We start from the raw sequence: 22,068 nt of genomic DNA on the forward strand, positions 1-22,068 counted from the left end.
GTGTCAGCATGCATTGTTGGGCCTACTACGAAACCTAAGATATGCAACGTACAGTAGATTGTAAGAGGCTGCAAGCGCAGCTGCGTCGGAGGACATGGCTCAGCGGGAAGGGAGACCTTTTGTTGCTCAGGCGGTCTACGAGGCAGAGTTTTGTTGAAGGTCATGCCAGCACGACGGGGTTTTATATCGAAGACATAATCCACAGCCAGGGCTTGAGTTCTACGGCTTATCATTGCGAGACCCATGCCGATTGCACGGGCGGGACATAACTGTATAGTATCTCACTTGCCTGCGTTGGTCACGGTGGCGGCTTCGAAGGAACCCTAGAGCACCGGCGAACGCCCGGGATCCTATTTGAGAACAAGGATGGTTCCTCAAGGCCTCAGGCCTCATCATTAAAGGTCGATAAAACTTCTTCCACCCATCATGGGCTTACCACACCGACCAGAACGTACCTCCACATCAGTGGACTGGACCACATAGCTTGGGTGATGAAGCTACTTAGGCCGGACGCCACGTCTCGGTCCTTATCTCATGGTCCGACTCCACATACCTAGCGCAGTGGTAGTAGTGCGGAGGGAGGGGAGCGGTGCGGTGCCCGGGAGGCGTCAATGTTTATCTTCACCTGCGACCTTGCACATTCGTTACAGGGTCGCTCACACTACTCGCAGAGTGAGTTAAACTCGAGAGCTACCTCAGGTTTGATCACGAGGAGTCTTGGCGGTGGGTATGAAATACGATACCCGCCAAACACCCGCCGACATGGATGCGCTCTGACCACAATCCCATGTTGTGTGTGCCTCGAGCGCAACGCCTCTGATCTTGAGGCGGGTTCTCGAGACACATCTAAGTCTGAGGGACACAGGACGGCTATGCCACCATTCGATTCCCAACGGAAGAAGCTCAAGGTTGTCACAGTGCTCCTGGTGTCGTTGCGAGCGAAGCGAGCATACCCCATTGTCGGCTCAGGGGCCCCTCCGAGTCCGAATATCCGAGTCAAAGATGGGCGCACTGAATGCACGTACGTGGCAGTTATCTTACGGATGGTGATGCTTGAACACACGCGACGTTTCGGTATATTCATTCCTTTAGGGAGAATGCCCGGACATTTCAATGCTGGGTAAGCATGCTGCTATCATAAGTTCTACAAAGCTCATGGACTGACCTTGGTTGCCTGCTGCACTATGTCGTATGGACCGACATTGGCAAGAGCACACTGGGACCATGTTGGAAATCAGAGTCGCCGTGGGAACATGGACCTTGCTGCAGTTCCCAAGCCGTAATATTCGATAGATCTTGTAGAGTCGAGCAAAGGGACCAGGTACCGGAAAGATGGGAGTCCAAGGCGAAGGGCGCAGACTCGATGCGCAGGATGGTGGACTTATTCAAGTTATTGCAGCGGCGGATTTCGGCCCGGAGTCCTTCGATAAGATAGACGCCTTACAGTTGCGCGATCTCTTCGCGCATACATAACTTTGACTTCTCGTCTTGAACCTACCGGCTTGGTCACTCAATGTATGGACTTGGCTTGAATCTCGAAACTCGTGCGTCGAAAGAATAGACTGCCGGTGCTCGTCGGAACATGGATTGCCTCTATGCAGGAGCGGGAGATTGAGGACGGGCCTCCCCGACCGGCAATGTACTTGATATTGCGCGTATATGCAGTACGATACATGCAGAGGAGCGCGAGGCGGAAGCGGACACGGGTCAGAGACGGGTTAACGCAGGGGCATTGAGCACTGTGATCTTCAACAGAGATCGAGCAGGGTATTCCACCGTGCTAATGTTGCGAAGTCCCTCGGGGAGTACTTTACGTCCAGGGAAGACAATGTACCCACCAAGCGTAATGCGTCCGGCCTCCTCATACGCTCCTCGTGCTATACATTTCGCAATACTAGGTGCCGACTTCCTCTCTCTTAAGCTTGTCAATCCCGCAATGTTCCCCTGAGAAACGGAACCATCATTCGGACGCGCACCGTCTGCGCTGCTCAAGCATATCCATACTCTACATTCTGATGGCCTCACGTACATTCACGTCTCTTTCGGACAACGGAGCGTTCTGAGACTATAGAGGCCGAGCCTCACTTTCTTCTCCCGAGTGCGGGCCCTCGCGCAACTCAGATTCCTCTTCGGTCGACTCCGCCCGAACGTCCGGATTGATGAACCCTCCGAGTGACGAGATGAAGCTTGGCGTGTCGCTGTAAGGGTCTCGAGAGGAATGCAACGGATCGTCGGGATCAACCCGGACGACCGCATGGTTCACTTCCTGCAATTGTATGAGGAAGCGCGAGACAAGGATGGCTGTAATGCTATAGTTGAAAGGCGTGAGCGCACGTTGAAGCAAGTTGCAGCACGCTATGCCTGCGGCGTGAGACATACGGGGCGGTGAATATTGTCAGATAACTATGATTGAGGCTGGTCATGACCTGTAGTGGGCACACAAAGACAAAGACATGAGTGCAGAGCGGACAGTGAGATAGAGCATGGACCTTACTGCTGCCAGCGAAAAGGCGAGGTGGAGGACGTTCAGAGTGAACAGAAGTCTGATGACGTAGCGACCCAGTCTATTAACTTCAAAGTCATATAGCATCTTCGTGCTGCGAAACGCACATGAAATATATCGTCCCTGTTTTCGAAGTCAGACTGATGATTAGATACCCGCAGCGGGATCACAAATGCTGAGGAAGACATACCACTACGAAAGAGAACATCCGAGAAGGACAGTCTCTTCGACCGGTGCAGATCTTGTAGAGCACTCCGGCTGTTGAGATTGGTCCAGGTGATGTAAATGAGCATGATGTCGGCCACGATGAGTGGCACACGAGCAAGGATGACAACTACGCGAATCTATGGGTGAGTATGCGTTTCTGCCTATATCCGGTGTTCATCTTACATCTTGTACTGCAGGTCAGTAATGATTACCACGAGATTGCATCGGTTCGGAACGAACCTCTGAGCCTCCGTCCAGGTCATACTTGTCGTCAGCAGGCATCCAAATGGCGGATGACTAGTTCCCTTAAGTCTGTATGCGTAAAAGGCCTGAACGATGATTTCATTGACTATCCCAACAATAGGCATGAAAACATTCGCGATTCACTCACCACCAGATTCACCCCTGTTGGCATTGTGGAAAAGGCGAGAATCAGAAGCCCGAGGATTTTGTTCCTACTCAATACATATATACGGAGCGCAGAGAAAACTTGTAACGGGGAAATCAGCCTGAGATCCGTTCTACCCAAGGACCCGAGTGAACGTACCTGCCCACGGGACGAATTGCAATATTTCGAACGCATATGTCACCAGGGAGAACCGAGTGCAACTGCGACGGACGGCGGAGTCAGGATCATCCACTGTGAGCCCATAAAGCCACAGACACACCTCTAGCTCCGATCAGCAAAATGGCATGGACGCAAACGAGACTACTCACCTCATTAGAGAACGTAAATCCCACCGAACCCATGACATACAATGTCATGGAGATATACCTGTTCACAACAAACAAGAGCGACGCGCCGGTCCACCTCGCAGTCCAGAAGTACAGCACTTCTCGATCAAAGGTGATGAGTGCATCGTAGATGAATAAAACTATGATGAAAATGAGAGGCTTGGTGAGAAAGACGAATGTGTGAAGGCAAGGGCTCGAAGATACCACCCGTCGCCAAAATGCAATAAGTTTGGGCATAGCTGTTCAAGATCACGGTGTCAGCATGCATTGTTGGGCCTACTACGAAACCTAAGATATGCAACGTACAGTCGATCGTAAAAGGCTATAAGCGCAGCTGCGTCGGAGGACATGGCACAGCAGGAAGGGTGACCTTTTGTTGCTCAGGCGGTCTACGAGGCAGAGTTTTGTTGAAGGTCATGGCACGACGGGGCTTTATATCGAAGACGCAGTCCACAGCTAGGGTTTGGGTGCTGACTGCATTGCGATACACATGCCGATTGTGCGGGCGAGATCTAACTGTATAGTATCTCACTTTCCCGGGCCTACATTGGCACGAAGGAAAAGATGTTAGAGCACCGAACATCCAGGATCACTGAAAGTATTGGGTGATACCTCAAGGCCTCGTTATCGAGCCTCGTCGATGAGACTGTTGCCACCCATCTATGGGTCTCACCACACGGGCCAGAACGGACTTCACGCGTCTGCGGACTGGACCACAAAGTTTCGGGCTAACTGGGTCGGACGTCACCGTCTCAGCAATGCTGTGGCGTTTTCGTTGATGTCTAGAGTCCGCATACCTTTAGTATATAGTACAGCGGCCGTCCCGCCGACAGAGATGCGCTCCGAGTCTGACCTCAGTCCCGCGCTAGGTGCGCCGCCTGTGACTCGATCTGGAGGCAGGTCCACAGAGACATCCGAACCTGAGCGGGGAGGCTACGCCACCATGAAGGCTCTGCAATGTTGTCGCAGTGCTATCGCAGCCTGTCGTTGACAGTTGCGAGGCTCGAGCGGAGCAAGCTGAGCTGAGGCTGAGGAATACTGGTGTGAGAGTGTCACGTGAGCTACCAGGAAAGGAAGCGTTAGTTGCTGCTCGTCGTTGTCCGCAACTTCGTCGCCATCGTCTGAGCTCTTCCACCACTGCGGCGCTGCCGTCTCCACCCCTGCTCATCGCTTGCAACGTTTCTGACTTTCTGTGACTGCGGGCGGTGTGGAAACATACGCCCAGGTCTCGCGCGCTGATAGAACTCGTCGGACTTCTCGCTGCCTCGTGGTTCTCTGTACGCTCCGCGGCAAGTCATTCCGCCCATATCCAGTCATCGATACACGCACCCCTTTGTGTACCCATTATGGCACCAAGAACAAAAAGGCCCGCGAATTCCATCGATAAACAATGCCCCAGGCGTCAGCATATAATACTCCAGACCCTCCCTTCCGTCGTTCTCTCCACCCCTACCGACACCATCACTATCCGATTCGCCATGTCTACCGCCACCGCAAACCTGAAGCAGGTTCTCCCCCAATCTCCTATTTCAACTCCTCGTAAGTTGCGTGCTCTTATGGCCATGGATCATCGCTCATGTTCGTGCATGTTCGTGCAGCTCCTGCATCACGCCCGCCTTCTCGCTCGGAGTCGACGGGAGATGGCAAGAAGTCCCCGTCTGCAAGTATCGGAACTTTTGGCCATCGCATCGAACGAGGCAGTCGAGGCGGCGTTGGTCAACGTGCTGGGCCAGATGAGGGTGTTCAGGACGCCATCTCGTACCTCGAGGGTCACATCGACGATGAGGGTGCGTCGATCAGGCAGGAGATTCAGCAGCAGGTCGACGACCTAGAGGAGAGGATGGACACGAAGTTCAAGGAAGTGGAGGAGAAGATGGACACGAAGTTCAAGGAGGTGGATGAGAAGATGAACACGAAGTTCAAGGAGGTGGATGAGCGGTTCAAGAAAGTGGATGAGCGTTTCGATAAGTTGGAGAAGGACATGAACGCGAAGTTCAAGGAGGTGGATGAGAAGATGAACGCGAAGTTCAAGGAGGTGGACGAGCGGTTTGACAAGTTGGAGAGGGAGGTTAAGTCCATGCCCGAAACCATCGCGCACATGCTGCGTCAGATGCAGCAAGGTGCACAGATCCAGGTTCCACTCATCCAAGTCACACAACCCCCGCCCTCCTCTCACTCCCACGACGCCGCGAGCGGCGACTCACGCTCCTCGACCCCCGGCACCCTCGAGACCCTGGAGTTCGCCCGCTTCTCACTGGAGAGCAGCGCTGAGGGTCCCTATTCATCTGCTCAAGGCCTCACCGGCCTCACCGCCGATGCCGGTGGCGACGACGCTGGCCTCTCGGGTGGGGTGGAGGGCACCATGCGCAGCATTGTGCGCATTACTTCCCGAATCTCCCTGAAGCTCAAGAACGTTACGTCAAAGCGCGACGCAGCCGGGCCTTCTTCATCGCGTCAAGACCTCACTGCCGAAGCCGGTGATGAGGACGATGACCTGGGTGAGGTCAAGAAGGCTATTCGCACCATCAAGAGCCTTGCGTCCGCAACCCTCCGCACCGTGACGAAGGGGAAGGGCTCTTCGCAGTGAGCGGTTAGGCGTGCTCACAAGTCCTCGTGTGCGCTGTCGCTGTGTCGACAGTCAGCACTGCCACCCACTGCTCGTCCTAGGAGCCTAATGTCGTCCACTCATTATCATCGCATCCATCTGCGTGCCCTCAATATGTTCTCGACTGTTTTCCTGCGCGCACTTCTCACTCCCGAGTTTTCACTGCCACGCATGGATTCCCCATTTCAACATTGTGTACCAATCAACCACCCTCGTTAGCCATCTGCTTCCTCTCTACTGCATCGATGTCGCGCTCTCGCTCATGTTATCTTTGCTCTGTCTGTCCCACCTGTGTTATCGTGTACCGGATATAATGGATCATCTTTGTTATGCTCCCTGCTCCCTGAACATCAAACAGTATGCCGTTCAAGCCCTAATAATTGCTTGCCAGTGCCAGCTTCGCCGCCTCGACTCTCGGGTCGCCGCGCAGAATCTCGTATCGACCGTCGTGTAGCATATACACGAAGCTTAGGAAGTTCTCTTGTCATCGTGATGCATCTTGGCAGTGGAGCGGGCCCGCGACGAGGCTGTGGTGGACACGGAGGACGTGTATGGTCCTCGGGGCCTGTGGTTCATTCGTCGGGAGGGACCTCGTTGCCGGATGGACAGGAACAAGGGTGTGTACCCAGCATTCCACTGCGAGTGCCCTGTGGATGTGGAGAGAAGCTTTCGGAGCCCGCCTAAGACTGGCCGACATGGATGTTATCTGATCCACAGTCCCGCACTAGGTGCGCCGCGATTCGTAACGGCTTTGGTGTGTCCCCGAGACATCTGGATCCGGGGTGGCGTAGATTCTTAACGAGCTGTTGTCGCAGTGCTGACCACGCCTGTGTTATGAGCCGTGGATTGGGGGCGGGGTCGCTTCGGAAGCACACTGCGCTTCCGAGTCATATCCAAGATGCACGCAACTGTATACACGTACGCAAAGCAACTATCACACATCCGAAGCAACACGCGCGACATACCAGAGTGTATCTTCGTTCTTTAAGGAGCAGTACCTGCGCATGTCAACATTGGGTCAGCACGCTGCTATCGTAGAATCGACTCGCGAATAGACAGACCTTGGTTGCCGCATCCGACCGCGGGCCACAAGCCCGCATCCTCACCTGCGATGCAAGCGCCATTCCAGATCGGGCCCCCGTCAGAGCCCGACCACTGGCTGCACGGGACCTCGGTGTACGTGCCCGTTAGCGCGCCATGCCCCGAGGGGAAGAACACCGCAGCTCCCCCGGTGTCTTCGCATATGTCAAAGCTGTGTGCACACAACACCGTCAGCCCAAGATTGCACTGCACATGCACTGGAAAGAGGGAGAGGAGAGGAACGCACTGCATGGGCTCGCTGAACTGGTTGATGTGGTTGCCCTGCGTTTGGCCGCACCACACCTCGTTGCCCTGCACTGGGCAGAGGTCTGTCACCTTGACGATGATGGTCTGGCCGAATGGGCCCGGGTACGTCGGCGTATACGGGTCCTTGTCGCCTGTTAGTGCGAAGCAGCGGCCGCATGCGTCGCCGGGGCCCAGGCCTGGTGGGGCACCGAACGCTAGCTGGTTCACAGCTGCGGTGTATCCGTGACCGACGATGCCGCACGCTGGGCGGGCGGACAAGTACTTGTATGTCAGTGGTGTTTGTCCGGAAGGTCGACGAGTTGACTCACCGGGCTGGGCGCAGTAGGAGTAGTGTGTGAAGGAAGCATTGCCGGATGGGACTTGGATGTAGCCCCCGGTCGCACGTTTCGCAGGGATGAAGCTGCAACTCGCCAAGGCAGCGAGCGCGACACTCTGCAGTAAGGGCAGGAGTTTACCTGTCATGAGTTTATAGACGTTCAAGTGCTTCACACTCAGGAAGGAGACCTTGAAAGTAGCTCACAGCAGAGACGAGGCATGTCCGCACGTCATTCTTATATACGTCCGCACACATGAGACTAGCAGAACCGAGGTCTGTCGCGCCGTCAAGACGGAGGACATGCTAAACGACTGCTGACGAGCGGCAGGCGAGGCGGGCGGGAATATTCGCCGACGGAGGCAGAACCGCAGAATTTTCGGAAGTTTAGGTTCTAAGAGACTCGGACTCGAGGACGGGGACGGGACATTATGTCATGGGACAGAAGCGAGGTTGCAGTCGGCCCCGGACATATGTCTTTAGAGGATTCAGGCGGACTAGCTGCACGTCGGCCTAGAGGCTGCGAGATGGTGGGTCAGTACGTCGTACTCCCGACCAAGAGCATGAGACCAGGCTTGTGAGTCCGAGTCCGCCGCAATTTATGCCGTTGAGTACTAGAGCTGCCTTCATGCTGTCAATGCAAGAGGAGCGATAGACTTGAATGCATCAAGGCAGTCTGTAGATGATGGCAGTCGAAGTCAAAGTGCGAATAGCAGGGGTTGGATTCGGCCGTCGGTCCGGGGGTCCGTCGATAAGATAGACGCCTTGCAGTTGCGAGAAGTTGCGTAGATCGCGCATATGTAACTTGACTCCCTTTCTCTACCTCCTCGGTCTGCTTGCCTCCTCCTCGATTGGTCTGACTCCCGCAATCAACGCATGGAACGAATAGACCGACTTGTCAGGACATGGATTGCCTCTGAGCAGGAGCAGGAGATTGAGGACACGGTCAAGGGTGCGTGCGGACCCTTTCCGACCGGCAACAGTGTTGTGACATTCAGTAGAGATTGAGCAGGGAAATGCAACCTTGCTACACATTGTCAAGTCCCTCGGGGAGTACCTCACGTCAGAGGAAGATGATCTACGCACCAAGGGTAATGCGCTTGGCCTCCTCGTACGCTCCCTATGTTTTACATCTTGCCATACTAGGCGTCGAGTTCCTCTCGCTTGTCATCGCACGGTGCCCCCCTGAGAAACTGAACCGTCAATCGGGTGCGCACCATCTGCGCTGCTCAAGCATATATCCATTCTGATGGCCTGGGCCACCCAAGTTCGGACGCTCGTTACGTTCTACTGTGGCAAGCTCGAAGACACCGAGACCATCATTCCTGCACTGAAGGGCCTGACCACTCTCACAAAACTGCCATCCTTTGTGTCGACCGATGCCGTCGAAGTGGCCAAGGCGTAAGTCAGAGATTCCGTCTGATGCTTCCGCTGACCGCATTCGCAGTCTCTTCGCGCATGTCAAGATGAATGTGCTCGTGCAATCGCAGCGCTTTACGGTGTTTACGATCATAGACAATCTAGTCGCTAACCAAAGAGAAGCTCTGAAGAATATGGGCCAGGAGTTCATCCGTGGATATGTCGGACTGGCCGAAGGAGAAAAGGACCCTCGCAATCTTCTCCTTGCGTTCGCAATAGATCGTGTTCTCCTCATCGAGTTTGAGGTCACAAATTTCATAGAGGTACTTACTGCCGTGTTGCGCGGCATATATACGTTCTGACGGGATTACAGGACTTCTTCAATATCACGTTCTGCTACTTCCCTATAACGTTCAGGCCGCCTCCTAATGATCCATACGGCATCACAACAGAGGATCTCAGGGCTGCACTACGGTGCGTCTGCTGTTTTTGTCTCCGTCGGTTCCGACAGCTTACATGCACTTCACTCTGCAGCTCCTGTCTGCACGCTACACCTGCATTCGGCAAGTTGGCGATTCCCCTCTTCCTGGAGAAGCTCACAGCGGGCTCTCCTGTCACGAAGGTATTATACTAACATGTCGCGCTTCTCTGGCTGACAAGTCCCTCGTTCCAGAAAGATACACTTGATACACTCGATGTATGCCTACCGGTGTATGGGCCCACTGTTGCGAGGGAGTTTGCACGCAAGATGTGGAACACCCTCAAGCTCGAGGTCAGCGTTGATCCAAGTATTTCGCTCGTGACTACGTTCTCACCCGGGAACTCAGATCTTCCAACCGACGGACAACGTCACGGAGGAAAAGGCATTGAAGACCACACAGGTCCTCATCCAGACGATTTACTCCGCCACGCCTGCCGAGAAGACAGACGATGCGGAGATCGAGGGTCTAGCCAAGGAGGCTTGCGAAGAGTGCATCCAGATTTTGCGCCAGCCCGAGAAGAGCCAGGCCAAGCATGCCATTAAGGTACTTTGCGCGTTTATGTCAACCACGCGTGAGTCCCTTCCGTCTCCCGTATGCGTGTGGCACTATTCATCTTGCCTCTTCAGCGTCTGTTTCCAGATTCACCCTCGCCAGAGCAGTCCCGCACTTCGTCAAGCTCTTCCTCGACCCTGACGAGTTGCCCAACCGAGCTCCCACACTCAGATTGCTTGCGGATTTGATCGAGGCAGCGCGGGAGTCGACATCACAAGACCTCGAGGTCCTTCCGGACGAGGGCAGCGTCCCTCTGTCTTCATACAAGGACGAAGTGGTTGGTATCCTTACTGTAGGTTTAAAGACGCCCGCATCTGCGTACCCTGCTATCGATGCGCTCAAGAGCATGGTACGTACACCGGGCCTCCTCACTGACGAGGAGCTCGGGTTCGTGGTACACAACGTGAATGAGGTGCTCCAGAAGGACGAGGATGAGAGCGACCTCAGGTGAGAAATACGCTTTATCCTCGTCCGGTTACAGTCACAGTCTGACAACTGCAAACCTTTTCTCTTCGTCAGCGATGTCTCTTTGGACCTGCTATGCACAATCTCCGCAGTGGCGCCCTCTCATGTCTCCGATAATACGCTTCCTATGCTCTTCTCCGCCCTCCCGGATCGCGCACCCCCACGCGACGCAGACGCAGAACGCATCAAGTACTGGCGGACCCTCGCCTCGCTCAAGAAGCTATGCACACAGCCCGACCTCTTCGAGACCCTCGTCGTCCGCCTCGTGACCAAGCTCGACCTTCTCTGCGTCCCAGCCACGCCCGCAGAGCAGGCGGTCGACGATCTCGAGCCCGCTGCAGCGTACGCGCATTCGATACTCAAGACGCTTGCCGACGTGCTGTCTGCGAAGATCGAGCTGGGACACACGGATGTGGTCAAGTACATCGACCGGCTGGTTCCGAGACTGTACAACCTCTTCATCTATTCTGCGCTCGAGGCGGAGGAGAGGCCTATGGTCGCCACCGACCCGCGGCTGCTCGCTGTGACGGCGCAGATCGTTACTCTGATCACGCAGACACTGACCGCTGCGTACGTGCTTACCTCTGCTTCTGGAGAGTGCTTGTGTGCTGATTTTCCTGCAGGAGACAAGAGACGTTTGTCAAGGCCGTCTTTGCTGCATATATAGACGGGGATGTATCTGAGCTCGCGCAGGGCATCCAGAAGATTCCTGCCGGCAAGAAGTTCAGTCCGCTGGAGGTCCGCACTCCCTCCTTCCTCTCAGATACCATGCTGACAGCCTCGCTGTGTATAGGCTAGTGCGTCCACTTATCAGAGGAACCTGTTGGTCCTCTTCTCCGCAGCAGTTGTTGCGCTACGTAAGGAGGTATGTCCAACTAAATAAGGTCGTATCATGCGGGCAGCTGAGGCAGCTACACACAGGTCTCGTTGCCGGTCCCCGACGAGGTCGCGTTCCTAGACAGTTTGCTGCAATGGATCGGGGCACATGCCGAGAACGCATTGCAGCGAGAGGCTCTCATGCACCTCATCGCGGCTGTCGTGAACCGACACGCTGAGAGTAAGTCGATCCATTGCTCTCATGTCTTGCTAGTGCTTACCGACGAAGCAGAGCTGGATGCCTTCCTGTCGTCAAATGTCGACGCGTTCTGGACGTCGCAGATCGCGAATACCAGTTCTCCCGCCGAGGCTCGTCGGAACGCTATTCTCACGTACAAATGGGTACGCCAACCATCTCTTGGTCCACACTGCACAGGTACTGACCCACTGATCTCTTCACAGCTCACGAAGGCTCTCCTTGTACGCGGGCACGCACGGGCGATGCAGAACGTGGACAGGCTGTTCGAGCTTTTCGACGACGAGCACGTCAGCTGGGACGCTGCACGGGCTGTCGGAAAGGTCCCTGGCACCGATAAGGTCCTGACGAAGAGGCATCATGCCGTCCTCAGGGTACGTGCGACGCTCCGCTAGTCATGCACATCATCTCAACTCGATGTTGATCGTGCGCACTAGATCCTGTACGCTCAGAAATACTGCAACGCTGTCCTCCCGCGCATCATCGAGGGCGCGAAAGCATCACCTCGTGAGTATCGTCAAAGGTGTTGTCTCTTCTGGCACCTGCGCTCACGAGCACACAGAGTCGCCGAGGCATAACGCGTACCTCGTCGCGCTGGCTGCCCTCATCAAATCCGTGCCCAAGTCCACTTACGCACATGAGATGCCCTCGGTGCGTCACCCTTCTCCTCGCCTCGCCTTGTTGGCTTGTTCGGCCGTGCAGTGCTCACACGCGAATCGCACAGCTCATGCCGCTACTCCTGCGCGGCCTCGACCTGCCCGACAACGAGATCCGGGCCAGCGTCATCGACACCCTTCACGCAGCAGCGCTCTCCAGCGAGAGAGACGACGCGATCATCGCGGAACACGCGTCCAGCCTGGTGTCCACGATGGTCAAGAACAGCCTCGTCTCGCAGATGCCGTCTGTGGTGAGTGTCTCAAGTTTGAGTCAACACCGGAGGAACGGCAGTTGAAGGAAGCTCCACGTTCGGCGATAGCGGGTTCGGGTAGCGGCGCTGCGCTACTTGGCTGTCCTCCCGAGTGTGGTACGGTATGACGTCCTGCATCCGCAGAAGGCCACGGTGATACGTGAGCTGGCGAAGGCCTTGGACGACCCGAAGAGAGTGGTCAGAAGCGAAGCAGTAGAAGCACGGTGCGTCTTGCTCTCTAATCGTGACTGTAATCTTCTGACGCGTACCTCGCGTTGCAGTACAAATTGGTATGCATTCGACTACGCTTGGTCTTCGCTCCGTACTGACCGATCTCCCACAGGTTCAAGTTCTCGGGCTAACCATGAAGACCATGAGGTACGACGACGGGTATGTATATTCATAGCGATCGAAGTCATGATCTATGTAAAACAATCGGGGGTGAGAGTACATGACGCTGTCTTGATATATGGTAGTTGCAGCAACCGAACGATGTGTAGCGAAAGATGTACTAGATATTGTGCGCGTGCGTAAGAGCGTGAGTCGTGACGAGAGCAACCTTCCTACCGGATCCCTCGTTCCCCATCCCACCACCACACTCCATAATCCACGAAAACCAAGCAAGCAGTAGCAGTGACATAACGATAAGCAGGAAAGCGCAGGCAGCGGGAACACGCTCATGAGACGGCGGCGATGATTGCCTGCGTCTTCGTATGCGCCTCGGCAAGGGCCTTCTCGAAGGCTTGCAGGTGTTCCTGGACGATCTTCCTCCCGTCTATCCTTCGCTGCACCCTCGGTGGCGAGGTCGCGCCCGACACAGGTGTATCGCCATCCACGATCCCCGCCTCCCACTTCTCTATACGCAGTCTACTCCGCTCTGCACTATCCCACTCCGTCCTCCAGCCCCCAAGCTTGTTCTTCAGCGCACGGATCTTCCGGCCAGCCTCGGTCGTCGCTGCAGCATTGACTTGCGTGTGCTCCGATATTGTGGCGAGTGACGTCGCGGTGGATGTCGTGAACGTGCGGAGATGAGTGAGGAGGGTAATCGCTGCGGCAGGTGTGGGAGGGCCGCTGAGTGGCGGGGGTGGCGGGAACTCGGTCTTGACCGGCGTCGGCGAATAAGCCGAGTCATACTCGTCTTCCTCGTCCCCGAGCCGTGCACGGTCGGGGTCCACCTCCCAGTCGTTCGATTGCAGTGTTGCATCCTCTGTGATTGTCTCGAGCTCCGCGAGCTCTGCTCCGGCGCGCGTCCCCGACGACGGTCCCGGGCCTACAACGTCGTCCTTGACGATGTCTTCGAGCTTGGGGAGCACACTCAACGCGTCGTTTCCGCCCACCTCACCCGCGATCTTGCGGAACTCGCGCTCGTACTCGAGCAGCTCCCGCAGCTGACTCTCCCGGTCCTGCGACGCGTCGTTGATCCGCCGAATCACGTCCGACGCGAGCCTCTCGAGCGTCGGGGTGGTGTGGGATGGCTCGCCCGCGTCCAGACGGCGCAGTTGCGATAGGAACTTCTCCGTATACTCGAGGTCGGATGCGAGGATCGCCATCGGGTCCTGTTCAGGCTGCCGCCGAGGTTTCGTCGGGGAGACGGTGGGGCTGCGGAATTCGGGATCAAAGTCGGGCGGGACGTCTTCCACTGGGAGTGAGGGGGAATGTGGATGAGACGAGGCACCGTTGAGCTGTGCGGCGAGCGAGTCCGCGCCGCCTATGCCCATGTCCGCGTCGATGCTGTCTCCTTCCTGGAATTGCGGTGCGGACTCGTCGTACGTGCCTTGTGGGGAACCATCTATGCCCTCCGCGCCCTCATCGTATTCGATCCCAAACTCCTCCGCCAACAACTTCGACCCTGCGCTCGGCTCTGGGAGCAGCGCTGCAGCGAGCTCGTGTGCGAGTGAGTGCCGGCCATTGGAGTCGTCCCCGAGCGCGTCGGCGAGAGACGATGGGCCGCGTAGAGACGCGGACGATTTGCGACCGTTCAGGCTGAGGCTTTGTCGTGACGGCGACTTGTGTGGTGATGGGGCAGTCTTTGGCGAGAGGTACCGCGAGCTAAACACGTCGTCGTCGTCGGCGATGGAGGGCATGGTGGCTACGGAGGTAGAGAGAGTGGTGGTTTCGTGCTGAGTTACTTGACAACGCCAGATTAGTCTGACGCGCGTACGTTTACCGAAGGGGTAACTAGTCGGTAACTACCTCCGATTAATACGTGTAAAAGGCTAATTGTTCTACAGTACTTGGAAGTGTTACTAGCATGCTTGTTCCGAACGGTCATCTTCTGCTCGTCTGGGGCCATCCCCGTTCCTGTGTATAACAAGCAACTCACTCTTCGTTCGTCTTGTGTGCACTTTGTCTAGGACCGTACGACCGATTATCTCTCGCCGCTCTCATCTATTGTCTGTTCTGGGGCTTCGTAATGACAATACGCGATTCATCTTTGATTCTCTTCGCGGCTTCCTACCACAGACGATGCCCGTCGTTCCTAGTATGTTGTCGTACCCCACAGAGTTTGGGAACGTAGCTGGCCATCGGATACATGGCCTTGGGTGTGTTGGGAACACATTTTGCACTGTTGCAGAGGTGCTCACAGGCATGCGACAGTACTAATCTCCTGCTATTAGATTCCTGGGACGCATATGCCCTAAAGGACATGTCATTAGGTTAGGAGGGGAAAGCACTGAAAAGCCCTGGCTGCGGAGGTTGTACGTCGACTCCGACTGCAACCAGGGCGGGATGAATGTGAAGCAGTATGCATGATGTGTGGCAGGACTCACTCTCAGGTGCGACAATCGCGGTGGGTACGCGGACCGAGCAAAAGAGCACCTAAGTATAAGTAGTAAACGATAATGATACATCTCCCTGGCTGACACAGGCTCATCAAACGTTAAGAGCATTCCTCCAGCGAGGCCCACCGACTTCCCCAAGCACCCTCTCGACCTCGGCATACTCGAGGTTCAGCGCAATACGGCGCTCGCCCTCCGCCTTGCGCGCAACCGCCGCACCGTCTTCGCAAATGAGCGCATGCGACGCCAGAAGTGCGTCCAAAACGAGCACAAGTTCGTCCGGACTCGGTCGGCGCGACGGATCGCCCTCCGCATCGTTCGCGAGGAGGTTGACGTAGACGATGTGCTGGTACTGCAGCTCGGACCACTTGATCTCCTCCACGCCCTCCTTGCGCACGCACTTGATGAGCGCGGCGAGCATCAGCCGCTCGTGGAAGGACAGCTCGCGGAGGTACGCCGCCGTCGGGCTGTTCTGCATCTCCTTGATCACCTCCTTCACGTCGTCCGTCCGCGCGGGCTTCCGCAGCGGGTGCACGAGTTCCACCGTGCGCCGGCAGATGTCGAGCACGCGCCGCGCGTCGCCGCTGATCGACGACACTTTCATCGACGCGAAGCGTACGGCGTCCGCGGCGAGCACGTCGGGGGTGTTTGCGGGAAGCCCTGCTTTGGACGCGGCGAGGCGCGCTTTGACGATCTGCTCGAGCTGCGGGGTCGTATAGGGCTGGAAGTTGATGCGGACCATGCCCAGGCGGCTGCGCACGCGTCCGGTCATTACGCGCTCCGGGAGGTCCATCGTGTTCGCGACGGCAAGCACGACGAGCTTCGAGTTGGCGAGTGTCGGCCAGTTGAAGAAGTTGTACACGACGTCCTGTTTCGTCGTCATGAGCTGGTCGAGCTCGTCCATCAGCACAACGCTGCAGCCTGTATGAGTTTTTGTTCGCGTACATGTGAGGATCGACTCACCAAGCATGCCCGCCTGCAGGGCCGGCGCGTTGGGTGCCGCTGAAGTGCTGGGAGAGGTTTCGAAGAGCCTCTTTGGAGCTGATCTTCATGTGCCCATCCTTTGCTGTGTCGTGACCGCAGACAGCTTCCCAAAGCAGTCCATACGCCGCCGCCGGCTCGGGGATCTTCAGCCCGTTGATTTCGACGTATGCGAAGGGGTTGGCTTCCTGCAGGATTATTGTAAGCAATCAACTCGAACGCAAGCATCCGACACATACGTTCTGCTCTGCCATACGTTTCAGCTCGCGAACGACTGCGTGAACCGTCGCTGTCTTGCCTGTCCCAGGGACCCCAGAGATGTCTGCACAGAGTGTCAGTGATCGATAACAATGAACGGTCGAAGACACGCACAAATACAACCACCGCTGCCCTCCTCCAGCAACTCCTCCACGGCCCTAAGCACTCGACCATACTCCTCCTCACGACACGGCAGCGCACCCGGCCTCGCAGCGACGTGCAGAACATGCATCGCCCGCAACCAGGCATCACCCTTCAACCCGCGTGCTAGTGCGAGCTCAAGCGTTCCTTCAGCCGGTGGAGGCGGTCGGACAGCGAGCGCAGTCTTCTTCCGGCGGCGCAAAGCTGCCTTGGAGTGGGGCGTGGGCTGCGCGAGGGATGTCTTGTCTGCGCGTGGTCGTCGAGGGGTCCGAGGAGTCCTGGGTGTTCGCGGGGTACGAGGAACGCGGCCGCCACGTTTGCGCTTGCGCGGGGTTTTCGGCTCGTCGAATGAGATGTCTGCGTCTGCGTTTTCGGCCTCCCCATCATCGCTGGATGCGTCTACGTCCATCTCGTCTTCGCTCTCTTCATCCACGGGTGGTGCCTCGAACTCATCACCGGAGTCCGCGCTGCTCTCGTCCTCCGACTCCGACTGAGCTGCCTTACGGCTGGCGACACGTCTCCGCTTGGCTGGGCTCTCCCGCCCGTCCGAGTCGCGTTTGACACCTCGACCTTTCCCGGGCTTGACCGTCCAGATATCCTCGTTCGGCCACGGTACTTCGGATTGGTTCTCGTCGCGCTCTGACAGAGCGCGCATGGCCCCATCCCGGAAGTCATCCCAATGGAGCTCGTAGTAGATGCCGCGTTGCTGATCGATGGACAAACGGCAGAAGAAGGTGTCAGCGGGCTCGACATCGTTCAGATTCGGCTCTTTGAGTTTCTTGGGGGAGACGGAGGCAGATGCAGACGAGGTGACGGTACAATGAGAGAGGACAGCGGAGGGTGGGAGGATCGCAGATGCAGTGAGTGTATACAAAACTTCGTTCTGCAAGCAGGGGTCAGCGGGTGCGAGATAACAGTAAAGCGGGTGTGGGAGACTCGAGCTTGTCTTTCAATAACTCGACTGCTGGAGCAAAACTATAATGCCGGTACATCGCGGCTGCGATCTCCAGCTCATCGAAACGACCTGGTTCCGCAGGCAGGAGGCCGCTCGGAGTCGCGGACGCACACACTCCATCCGATGCCACGCACGGGTAATGATACGCTTCTCCACATAAGCCCTGCAAATCCAGCAGAGACGTATGCTGTCCGGGTGTCTTCGTAGAGAGGCGCGACGGTCTCATGCCGAGTAATGGAGGGAAGAATATTATGGAGACTCAACTCACCTCGACAAATTCTCTCCTCACTCTGAACTTCGGCAACTCGTCTGGTCGCAAGAACCAGTGCACCTGCACCCGCAATTGCTCCTTCTGCAACTCCTCGCCCTCCACCTTCCATATCGCCGTAATCACACCAATGCTGTTATTGGGCTTCATGGTCTTCACGACCACAGTGTCGCCAACGCTAAAGACCGTGGGGGTACCAACGTCGCTCTTCCGTTTGCGCGTGCTTCTGCCATACGTCTTGATCGGGGCACGGGCAGTGTGGTCGGCATTACGGCTAAAGGACTGGTAAAATTGTGTTTCACAGTCGTCAATGGAGGTAAAGTCTTGATCTTCGACGCCGACGAGATCATCTGGACATGCCGGACGCGTGTTGAGGTGGCCAGAGAGGACGATGTCGGGCTTTCCGAGCGAAGAGCTAGCGAGGTCGACTTGAGGCAGGTTTCGTGTAGACCTCCGTCGAGGTGTATTTGGTTGAGACATCTGAATGCGCGGCAGATGACGGAATCAGCGGTAGGAGATGGGAAAGGACAAGAGAGAAACCAGGACGCGACAACAACACGCGTCTGAGATGTGACTGCCTGTGACGCGACGCGTCGGTAACGCGTGTCGATCGCGTGGGACGGGCGCGCCTTCGGACCACGCTCAGGCTCCTGTCCTCGACCGCCTCCACTTGGGATTTCAAACGACGATATCTTCCTTTCCCGAGCACTTCTCATACGATGAACCTGGACGGTACCCGTCAACCGCCTCAGTTAACTACGGAACCCGAGAAGCGCCTTTTGCGTCTGCGAGCTTACGTAGTAGGACTCTTGTGAGTCTATTGGAGTTGCCAAGCGTCGCTGCCAGTGGGCTGGCGTATACCTATGCGCACCAGGTGAGTCTCCACCTCCGAATGAGAGTGACCCTACGGTGGGACATACGTCCAAGTCAATCTCAATCTAACTCATCTAGCAGGTGCGTCTGCTCGGGGCTATGTATCCCCTATTACTGGGTACTGATACATGAATTCAGTCTCGAGCTTTCTTTACCCGCGCTGCAGCTTGACGCTCACGACCTGTGGCCGCTCTGTCCGGACCACCTCCAATCTCTCGCTCGCAACCCACGTATCGACGCAGGACTGACCTCGTTCGGCACAGTTGCAGACAACACGTGCCCGATCCTACCTCTGCGCCTCAGTGTCCACCGCCATTTACTTCTATCTCAGTATCTGCAGCCTGAAGAGACCGTGGTACGTCAAAGGCACACACCGTACTATGATCGCAGGCTGATTGATCATGGGAATTGTCCGATGTAGTGCTGGGAATTCGAAGCTGTATGCTGTAACTCGAGGCTTGCGCATCAATCAAGCTCGTCCTGGAGCTAGAACATTGTCATCACTTCCATGCTGACTCGGTCCATTACATTGCAGCGTCGGCATACCGAGCGCATTACCTCTGAGCCATGCCTGCATCCCAACACCGGAAACAAAGTGAAGGTCATCCACGGTCCCTCTGATTTTGCGACGTGAGCCAGAGGGCTCGGTTCAACCGAACAAATTCCGAAGGTACGTTGCTGCCCTTTGCACGCCAGGAATCAGCTCGGTGCTGCATTGATGATTGCAACAACTGACGAGGTCAATGATCCACGCTCCCGCCTGCGCAGATACCGGCTTCAAAATGGATGATGTACTCGTGCCATGCGCATCATATAATGTTGCAGAAGGAAGATGCGTGCTCAGCATTGAGGTACGTACCGGTGCCCGTTGAGAATTCGACTCGGCACCCGATACTTGCACCGATTCCAGGCATCGTTGCGCTTGGTATAAGGTTCCGTTGCGCTGTGTCCCGGGACGCTAGTGCCACCTCCGTCAGTCTCAGCAGATCCCCAAGTCACCATGTCCTCCGATACAGATGTGGCTGCGACACTAGCTCTCTTCGACACTATGTACGTCACATATGCTCGCGTCCGATCACGCTTGCTGAGACGACCGAGCCAGCTATACCGAAACTTACTGCGGAATGGCAGCCGCAGGTACGAGTTCTCCCTCGCATTATCAACCATGACGAGAGGCTCACACTGTCCCTTCCCGGAGTTCTCTTCATCTACGACGCCTGCGTCACGTTCGACCGAGAGGTGGCATACTTCTGGAACGCTAAGCGGAAAGTAGCGTCCCTCTTGTTCTTCGCAAACAGATGGATCTCCATGACGCTCTACATAATGTGGTTCGTCGACTCGTTCGCAACTTTCTCTTCGGATAAGGTAAGCAGTGTTAGTCCGTACTATGACAATGTCTGACTTGCACCAGAGGTCGGTGTGGCCTGGCAGAAATAACCGAGTTGTGAGCTAACGGTCGAGGTTCGCAGCTGTACGTCTTTCGCTTTAGCGGTAGTTTCATTGGAAGTACTGCAATTCATCCCCGGAGCAAGTAAGTCGGGCTTTTGTCCCTTCCGCCGTCCCAATATGAGAGCTGATGCTCGCAACAAGTCTTCTCCGCCCTCAGGGCATACGTATTGAGCAAGAGTAAGCTCCTCGGACTGCTCGTCCTTGTTTTGTCTCTTGCACCAGTTGCTAGCAATCTGGTGAGTGTCCCGATGTCCCCATGCAGCGAGGCCTGTCTCGAGGACTTGGTATACAGGTTCAGTACGGTTATGACCTCGCTGGGGAAATTCTACCGCCGTTCGGGTGCCTCTACATAAGCAATATCACCGGGGCGATCAACCTGAAGTCAGGCTCTTCCAACCTATATGACTCGGTTTACTGACATTGTTTTAGACGTAGGTTGGCTCGTTATTGTACACAGTAGCGGAGACTCATCCAAGGGACTGTAGTCATATTCGTCGCTAGAATACCGCTCATCGTTGCCGACATCCTACTTACATGCATAACCTGGACCAAACTCAGCACTCGGGATGCCTTGCGGGATCTTCGACAGTCCAAGAGAGTGTCACTCTCGGATATTCTCTTCCGTGGCGGTACGTCTTTCTACAGCGTCTTGATAGAGCCTGAGATATGCTGACTTTCTACCCTGCTATGGCACACGTAGGAACTATTTATTTCGCGTACGTTCACTCAATAGCAGCACGTTCATCGATGCAGCCTCTGAATCGAGGCATTATCAGTGTCCTGTTCATCCTGAATGTCCTGCATCTCATCCTCTCTGCGACTGCGGTAGGCATTATCTGTCTCATCGCTCGAACGTGCACACGTAACCACCTCGACAGGTAGCGATAGCGGGCAGTGGCCAACAGAGCGAGGTTACCACTTTCACCGGCCCGTAAGCCTCCTATCACAACTTGATATACTGCAGTATTCTCACTAGTGTCGTCCTTTTCTAGCATCACGGCAATCCTGATCTCGCACTTCCTCCTCGAACTACAAGAAGCGAATCAAACTGTTATCAGAATTGACCCCGACGACCCGCTGCGTTTCTCAAGAGACCCCTACGACTACACGCCCAGCTTCATCTCGTCTCTCGGAGCTGTCGTTAGTCCAGCCCTTCCGATACCACACGACGATGACACCGATTGGCACATCGGCTTGGGCCGTCCCGGGCCAGGGGAGGAGGTCAAGGGCGCAGGACAAAGTTCTGACTCTCAGACCGCTTCGTCGTCATTTTCCGCGTCCGCATGATCTACGCCTGGTGCCTGTGTCTTTCCGTTCACTTCTCATCGAGTATCTTTAGTACTTGTCTCGCAACACATCTATCTTGACTATACCTACCGCAATTCGACCACCACCGTAGGCTAGTTGACTACATGGCGTAAATTGTCGTGTCCACGGACAGCACAAGTACTGCATGGTTCGCAGCTCAAGGTGCCTGAGCGAAGCGCAGCCACCATCAAGTGAAAGCTGAGGTCCTGTGAAATCTACACACAAGTGTCAAGGCGGCGATGGCATAGTTGAGCCCATCAGCTGAATGACAGATTGCCCTCCGTCCTCGTCCTGCCAATGCAAAGAACGACCTCATAGTCAGTGGGCAGTGGGCACGAAAGACGTAATCCCGACAGAAGCCTTGAGAATACAGAACGAATCATGATGCTCACGCGGAAGTACTTCTTAGCTATCGAGCCCGGTAAGGAAGAGACCTACGCTCGCGGAATGCATGTCAAACAACGAGCGGACCACAAATACATCATGATGACGATGATAATATTCAATC

General features: G+C 55.8%; 8 protein-coding genes across 8 annotated transcripts; 3 read left to right on the forward strand and 5 right to left on the reverse strand.

Moving 5' to 3' along the window:
* Positions 1-1,981: 1,981 nt before the first annotated feature.
* Positions 1,982-3,318, reverse strand: L226DRAFT_536366 (uncharacterized protein). The gene is given in 9 exon segments (XM_067681105.1): positions 1,982-2,309; positions 2,380-2,426; positions 2,495-2,543; positions 2,611-2,626; positions 2,694-2,837; positions 2,934-2,936; positions 2,952-3,039; positions 3,102-3,115; positions 3,266-3,318. The coding sequence occupies 7 exon segments, from the start codon at positions 2,971-2,973 to the stop codon at positions 2,066-2,068; spliced, it is 525 nt and encodes a 174-aa protein (XP_067533813.1). The 5' UTR covers positions 2,974-3,039; positions 3,102-3,115; positions 3,266-3,318; the 3' UTR covers positions 1,982-2,065.
* Positions 3,007-3,916, reverse strand: L226DRAFT_105901 (uncharacterized protein). Its single transcript, XM_067672082.1, has 6 exons — positions 3,752-3,916; positions 3,650-3,684; positions 3,428-3,585; positions 3,258-3,319; positions 3,102-3,199; positions 3,007-3,039 (listed from the first exon to the last, which is right to left on the reverse strand). The coding sequence occupies exons 1-5, from the start codon at positions 3,793-3,795 to the stop codon at positions 3,166-3,168; spliced, it is 333 nt and encodes a 110-aa protein (XP_067533814.1). The 5' UTR covers positions 3,796-3,916; the 3' UTR covers positions 3,007-3,039; positions 3,102-3,165.
* A 644-nt stretch (positions 3,917-4,560) lies between these two features.
* Positions 4,561-6,487, forward strand: L226DRAFT_536368 (uncharacterized protein). The gene is made up of 2 exons (XM_067681106.1): positions 4,561-4,984; positions 5,044-6,487. Exons 1-2 carry the CDS (start codon positions 4,792-4,794, stop codon positions 6,030-6,032), a joined length of 1,182 nt encoding a protein of 393 aa, XP_067533815.1. The 5' UTR covers positions 4,561-4,791; the 3' UTR covers positions 6,033-6,487.
* Positions 6,488-6,900: 413 nt separating this feature from the next.
* L226DRAFT_489017 (endoglucanase V-like protein) lies at positions 6,901-7,942 on the reverse strand. Its single transcript, XM_067677256.1, has 4 exons — positions 7,706-7,942; positions 7,378-7,639; positions 7,112-7,302; positions 6,901-7,048 (listed from the first exon to the last, which is right to left on the reverse strand). Exons 1-4 carry the CDS (start codon positions 7,857-7,859, stop codon positions 7,035-7,037), a joined length of 621 nt encoding a protein of 206 aa, XP_067533816.1. The 5' UTR covers positions 7,860-7,942; the 3' UTR covers positions 6,901-7,034.
* Positions 7,943-8,528: 586 nt separating this feature from the next.
* Positions 8,529-13,067, forward strand: L226DRAFT_105999 (ARM repeat-containing protein). Its single transcript, XM_067672083.1, has 22 exons — positions 8,529-8,662; positions 8,712-8,801; positions 8,857-8,919; positions 8,979-9,111; positions 9,158-9,392; positions 9,443-9,543; positions 9,604-9,691; positions 9,743-9,841; positions 9,897-10,122; positions 10,178-10,550; positions 10,623-11,138; positions 11,192-11,306; positions 11,362-11,433; positions 11,490-11,625; positions 11,677-11,786; positions 11,847-12,014; positions 12,078-12,147; positions 12,203-12,291; positions 12,365-12,547; positions 12,617-12,771; positions 12,829-12,837; positions 12,891-13,067. The coding sequence occupies exons 1-22, from the start codon at positions 8,587-8,589 to the stop codon at positions 12,907-12,909; spliced, it is 3,126 nt and encodes a 1,041-aa protein (XP_067533817.1). The 5' UTR covers positions 8,529-8,586; the 3' UTR covers positions 12,910-13,067.
* On the reverse strand, positions 12,896-14,685 carry L226DRAFT_536370 (uncharacterized protein). The gene has a single exon (XM_067681107.1). The coding sequence runs from the start codon at positions 14,629-14,631 to the stop codon at positions 13,225-13,227; it is 1,407 nt and encodes a 468-aa protein (XP_067533818.1). The 5' UTR covers positions 14,632-14,685; the 3' UTR covers positions 12,896-13,224.
* A 682-nt stretch (positions 14,686-15,367) lies between these two features.
* On the reverse strand, positions 15,368-18,447 carry L226DRAFT_614165 (P-loop containing nucleoside triphosphate hydrolase protein). The gene is made up of 5 exons (XM_067686593.1): positions 17,931-18,447; positions 16,681-17,590; positions 16,548-16,630; positions 16,291-16,496; positions 15,368-16,241 (listed from the first exon to the last, which is right to left on the reverse strand). Exons 1-5 carry the CDS (start codon positions 18,408-18,410, stop codon positions 15,422-15,424), a joined length of 2,499 nt encoding a protein of 832 aa, XP_067533819.1. The 5' UTR covers positions 18,411-18,447; the 3' UTR covers positions 15,368-15,421.
* A 1,356-nt stretch (positions 18,448-19,803) lies between these two features.
* On the forward strand, positions 19,804-21,539 carry L226DRAFT_524087 (uncharacterized protein; the record flags this gene model as incomplete). Its single annotated transcript, XM_067678862.1, has 11 exons — positions 19,804-19,853; positions 19,906-19,940; positions 20,002-20,168; positions 20,215-20,216; positions 20,273-20,334; positions 20,394-20,488; positions 20,545-20,661; positions 20,713-20,881; positions 20,953-21,077; positions 21,131-21,183; positions 21,245-21,539. 11 exons carry the CDS (start codon positions 19,804-19,806, stop codon positions 21,537-21,539), a joined length of 1,170 nt encoding a protein of 389 aa, XP_067533820.1.
* Between the last annotated feature and the right edge of the window lie 529 nt (positions 21,540-22,068).

This window comes from Lentinus tigrinus, assembly GCF_003813185.1.
Source record: "Lentinus tigrinus ALCF2SS1-7 unplaced genomic scaffold L226scaffold_18, whole genome shotgun sequence".
Classification (NCBI taxonomy): Eukaryota; Fungi; Basidiomycota; class Agaricomycetes; order Polyporales; family Polyporaceae; genus Lentinus; species Lentinus tigrinus.